Source organism: Echinops telfairi, unplaced genomic scaffold, assembly GCF_000313985.2.
Source record: "Echinops telfairi isolate 266 unplaced genomic scaffold, ASM31398v2 ScPeMD7_7469;HRSCAF=8507_0, whole genome shotgun sequence".
NCBI classification, from domain to species: Eukaryota; Metazoa; Chordata; class Mammalia; order Afrosoricida; family Tenrecidae; genus Echinops; species Echinops telfairi.
The window spans coordinates 95,588,296-95,594,192 of NW_022111372.1; the positions used below are offsets into that span (position 1 = coordinate 95,588,296).

The 5,897-nt window shown below is 40.1% G+C and overlaps 1 protein-coding gene across 1 annotated transcript in view; it reads right to left on the minus strand.

The window, feature by feature from the left end:
* Positions 1-5,897, minus strand: part of LOC101651106 (ankyrin repeat and KH domain-containing protein 1) — a 132,734-nt gene that overhangs the window by 82,494 nt on the left and 44,343 nt on the right. Inside the window, exon 5 of the mRNA XM_045284743.1 lies at positions 5,542-5,689. Within this exon, the coding sequence (XP_045140678.1) occupies positions 5,542-5,689 (148 nt within the window). The remainder of the gene's footprint in view (positions 1-5,541; positions 5,690-5,897) is intronic.

Consider the following 5,897-nt stretch of genomic DNA (forward strand, 5'->3'; position numbering starts at 1 on the left):
ACTTCAGATGATTCCAATTTTGTTGGCAACATCTAAAGCGTCATAGTCAGGAGCCAGTTGAACATATGCCTTCTTCTCACCGTCAGGCCTGATCAAGGTGTTGACCTTGGCTACGTCAATGTCATAGAGCTTTTTCACAGCCTGTTTGATGTGGTGTTTGTTGGTGTTGAAAGCCACAATGAACACAAGTGTGCTGTTATCGTCAATCTTCCTCATGGCGGTCTCTGTGGTCAGGGGAACTTGATGATGGCACATGGTCTAGCTTCCTTCTCCTGGGGGTGCTCTTCCGAGGGTATCTGGGCTGCCTTCTTAGTCACAAGGTCTTGGGCAGCCGGAAGGTGGGTGATGTGCAGATCTTTTTTTGTGTGGCTGTGGACGCCTTTCAGCACGGCCTTCTCAGCTTTTAAAGCCTTTGCTTTGGCTTTCGCTTTGGGAGGGGCAGGAGCTTCCTTCTTTGCCTTCGGCGCCATCTTCGTTAAAAGCTTGTTTTTGTTTTTAACGAAAGTAGCTGTATTTGGAATGGGTCAGAAAATGCTGAGTAGGATTCTCATAGGCAAGGAAGGGCATTTCAGGTGTTATGGATGCAATGCTGTTCCTCAGAAAGATGTGCTGTAAATTCTAACCTTTACTCCCGTGGTTATAATCCCATTTTGGAATGGGTTGCTTTTGTTGGGTCAAGGATTCGTGCAGGGTGACATGAAGAAAGCCCAGCAACAGAACAAGCTCACAAGGAACAAGAACCTTTCTCTAGAGCCAACAGAAAGTCTTCCCTTAGAGTGAAGACTCTGAATTTGGACTTCCAGCTTCTAAATTGTGAAAGAAAGAAAGAAAAATATTTGGTAAAGCCTGCCACCTGGGGTTAGATCAAGGGCAATGTAGCCGAGAGGAATTACTGAAACCCAAATGAAGGCTGGACATGATACTGGGAGAAGAAAGTAAAAGGAAATAGAGGAAAGAACTAGGAGGCAAAGAACATTTATAGAGGTCTAAATACAGGAATATACATGTGTAAATACATTTATATATAATGATAGGAAAATAGATCTATGTAGATATGTTTATGTTACGTATTAAGGTAGCAGACTGACATTGGGCCTCTACTCAAGTACTCCCTCAATGCACGAACACTTTGTTATAATAACTCGGCATTCTGTGATGCTCACTTCACCGACACGATTGATGAAGACAAAATGTGGTGAAGAAAGCTGATGATGCCCAGCTATCACAAGCATCTGATGTCTTAAAGGCTTGAAGATAAATAAGCAGCCATCTAGCTGAGAAGCAACAAAGTCCACTTGGAAGCACACTAGCCTGTATGATCATGAGGTGTCAATGGGATCAGGTATCAGGCAGGCATCAAAAGACCCAGAACGAAAAATAATATCAATGTGAATGAGGGGGAACGCAGAGTAGAGACCTGAAGCCCATCTGTAGACAACTGGACATCCCCTACTAAAGGGTCACAAGGAAGAGATGAGCCAGTCAGGGTGTAGTACAACACCGATGAAACATACAACTTTCCTCTAGTTCTTTAATGCTTCCTTCCCCCACTATCATGATCCCAATTTTACCTTACAAATCTGGCTAGACCACAGCATGTACACTGGTACAGATAAGAACTCGAAACAGTGAATCCAAGACAGTTAAACCCCTGAAGACCAATGATGAAAGTAGCGATATCATGAGGGTAAGGGGAAGGTGCGGGGAGCAAGGAGGAACCAATCACAATGATCTACATATAACCCTCTCCCAGGGGGACGGACAACAGAAAAGTGGGTGAAGGGAGACAGCAGTCAGTGTAAGACATGGGGGGGGGGGGAAATATATATATATATATATAAATTACCAAGGGTTCATGAGGGAGGGAGGGCTGGGAGGAGGGGGAAATGAGCTGATACCAAGGGCTAAAGTCGAAAGAAAATGTTTTGAAAATGATGGCAGCATATGTACAAATGTGTTTAACACAATGGATTGTGATAAGGGCTGTAAGAGCCCCAAGTAAATTGATTGAAAAAAAGTAAACATAAGAGATTTTTTTAAAAGAAAAAAAAAAGTTTCCCACTTGTATTTCTGTTATAGTAGTACTAGAAAACTCAGGCAGAATTTGATACTGGTAGAGTGTGGGTGCTACTCTAACAATAGTTAAAATATGGAAGTGGCTTTGGAGTTGGGTAATGAGTAGAGGCTGGAAGAGTTTCAAAGTGACTGATAGCAAAAGTCTTCGAGAGACTTGGTAGAATAATGGACATTAAAAGCAATTCTGGTGAGGGCTCAAGAAGAAATGAAGAGACCCATTTAAAAAGCTGCTATCATAATAGAGAACACATATGGCAACAGAGTGTTGATAGACACATGGACATTAAGTGTACTTCTGGTGAGGTTTTTAAAAGAAAATGATAAACATAGGACTGAGAAAGCAGATACTTTTTCTGAAGTGGCCAAGTACTTGTCTGGATTGTGTTCAAAAGGCAAAACCTGTAGGTGAACTTGGGTACTGAGATTTCTAAGCCAAGACTTAAAAGGACATATGTTTTTTTCTTGACACTTACAGTAAAATGCAATGGGAAAGAGATCAGCTTAAACATAAACTGTGGAAAACTAAAGTAGATCTTAAAGATTCGGAAAATTCTGCTAAGAACCTATGTCCTAGAATTCTCACCAAGGACCAAAGTTCTGTCTGTGACTGATGGATTTAACCAACTACTACAGCAGAAACTCTATCAGCTTAGACCAGTGGTTCTCAACCTTCCTAATGCCGCGGCCCTTTCATACAGTTCCTCGTGTTGTGGTGAACTGCCGACCATAAAATTATTTTCACTGCTACTTCATAACTGTAACTTTGCTGTTATGAATTGGGCGACCCCTGTGAAAGGGTCGTTCGACCTCCAAAGGGGCCATGACTCACAGGTTGAAAACCACTGGCATAGACCAAAGGGGGCAGGCTCTGAACAAAAAGACAAGGAAAGCAGCCTGCTCCTTGGAATTCAACAAGTAGGAAAACAGGCCAAAGGTGCTTCATCTGTTGGCCTCCAAGGGAAGAAATGGGCCATCCTTCGAATAGTTCAGGACTGCTAGAAGGAACACAGAAAGTAGGGCTGTCTGGGCTTCAAAGGGTGGGGCCGTGGCCTCCTAGGTTTCAAGGAGTCAGAGTTCACCAGTGTAGTTCTGGAGCATGAAGGTGCCAAGCTCAAAGGCCAAGAGAATATAATCACCACCCAAAGCTGAGGGGGCAGGGTTGCCACACCCAAGGTACAGGAGAACAGAACCAAGGGAGTTGGTCACTACTCAAACAGAGTAGAATAAGGCCACCCCAAAACAAGGACATAGTGATGTCACCCTAACAGGTCTATCATGTGGAGCTGACAGAGCAAGGGCTCCAGAATCCGGAGGATATGGTCAGCATCCAAAGCCTAGAGGGTAGGCTCATTGCCCAGAGGGTCTCAGAGAGCAGAGGACTGTTTTCAAGGCTACAGAGCTAAGATAATTTGTTCTGCTGGGTTTGGGAATTACTTGGTGCCTTGTCCTTTCTTTCTCTCCAATTTCTCCCATTTGTAATGGAAATGTCTATGTTGTGCCTGTTCCATCAGTGCTCGTTGGAAACAGATGACTCATAGTCTAGATTTCACAGGTTCATAAATGAAGAATGTTGCTCTAGGATGGAACATCCCTAAAGTCTCATCCCTATTTGATTTAGATGATGCAGAAGATATTTGGGGTTTGGCGGCTGATTTAAGACTTTTGGGATAATGTGATGGGGGAAATGTGTTTTTTATGTGGGAAGAACATGAATTGTGGGAGGCTAAAGGATGGATTGTCATGCAATGAGTTATGTCTTCCAAAAAGTGTTGCAAATCCTAACCCCTATACCTGTAGTTATAATCCCAGTTGGAAATGGGTTTTCTTTGCTACATTAATGAGGGGATATTGACACAGGGTATGTCGTAAATCAATCTCTTTTGAGTATCTTTTCCTACTGACACAACTTTAACCTGCATTTATGACTTCATTCAACAAGATATATACACATGCACCCCCACCATAATTTTGTAAAGGGAAAATTTCTTTAAAAGGTCATTAGCACTTGATTTGCCACTTGTTTCTTTCCTGATTTTTTTTACATTATCTTTATTGTTGTAAAAATATAGATAACACACAATCTGCCAATTTAATATCTTTTTCACATGGTATATCCATGGCCACACTTTTCATTACAATAAACAGAAACTCAATATTTCCTGAATGACAGTTTCCCCTCTTCCCTGTCTCTAGGTTACCCCTGGAAACTTTGATGCCGATTCTAAGCATTTCATGTCAGTGATTATACAGCATTGGTCCTTTTGTGATGGACTTATTTCACTCAACATAAAGTTTTCAAGGTTCATCCATGATGTGGCATTTATTAAGACTTCATTTCTCTTTGTGACTAATATCCATTGTATGTATATGCTACATTTTGCTTATCTATTCATCTTAATTTTGTTTTTTAAAGGATGTGGGGAGAAGGTTTATCCATTCAACAGTACAGACTAAAGAGGATTGTTTTAAAGATTCAGCAAGAAAACTAGTTTCATATCCCAACTGGTTTAGAATTCAACTGTTCTAACCTCTCAAACATTGTGCAAAGTGGTCAGCAAAATTGACTACAATCCTTTCTAGGGAGATGGCTTCATTTAAAAAGCTAATTAAACTAAAATTTATATTTATTTAATACTACCATCCTTTTATTATTGAAAACATTTTAAAACCATATAGTTGCTCCATCGTCTATGGAAACTACCAAACTATACTTATAACTCCACACATGATATCAAAGTTCCTCTTTCCTATAAATTCTGGATAAACTAAACATTTTGTATAAATATTAGTATAAACAAAGAGTGCAGCCACAAGAATATCTTAACAGTAAATTTATTCAGTACACTTGATCGAAAAGTCCTAAAGGATACATATTCTACGGTTAATCTATAATTCAAAGTTAAAAGAGTTATGTTTAAGGGGCAAAAGAATTTGGAGCTACAGTTCATAATTTTCCCTCCATATGCATCCTGAGTCGTGACCACAGTTAACATGCGGGACTGCTAACCAAAAGGTTGGAGGTAGGAGTCTGCCCAGAGGTGCCCTGGAAGAAAGGTCCAGTGATCTATGTCTGAAAAACCCATTGCTAACCTGTTGGACCATAGTTTTATTCTGGTACATATAGGGTTGTTTCCATGCGTTGAAACAGATGTAATGGCAACTGAGTTTTTTGTTTTAATAATCGCATATTGTGTGTGTGTGTGTATGTGTGTGTGGTGGGGGGAGAAATTGTCCTGAGCAGAAAAACTGTCACTTTTGACCAAATTGAATTTAAGCTGTATTTTTAAAACAGACTTTTGAGGGTAACAAATGAATCTATATTTTATTCAGAGATTCTATGCAAAGGGTTATAGTTTTTCTGTAAGCTTACAACTAGTTTGTCCTGGGAATCAATTTTTGTCTCCATAAAATTATGATGAATTATATCAAGATGACTACTTTGAGTTAGCATCATTCTATATATACCTGTTGCGGATTGGGAGTTGACATCTGCATCATGAAGGAGTAATAGTTTCACAATATCTAAATAGCCCCCACTGGAAGCTGCCATCAGGGGAGTGATGTCTCCTTTATTCCCTCGGTCTTCAACATTAGCATGCATAGCAAGCAGTACCTTTAAAACACACACAGAAAATAAGTTGTTACTCTTCATTATTAATACTATGTCTAGAAGATATACTGAATCAAAAAGACATTTTTTTTCTTTAATCATTTTATTAGGGGCTAATACAACTCTTATCACAATCCATACATACATCAATTGTGTAAAGCGCATTTGTACATTCATTGCCCTCATCATTCTCAAAACATTTCCTCTCCAC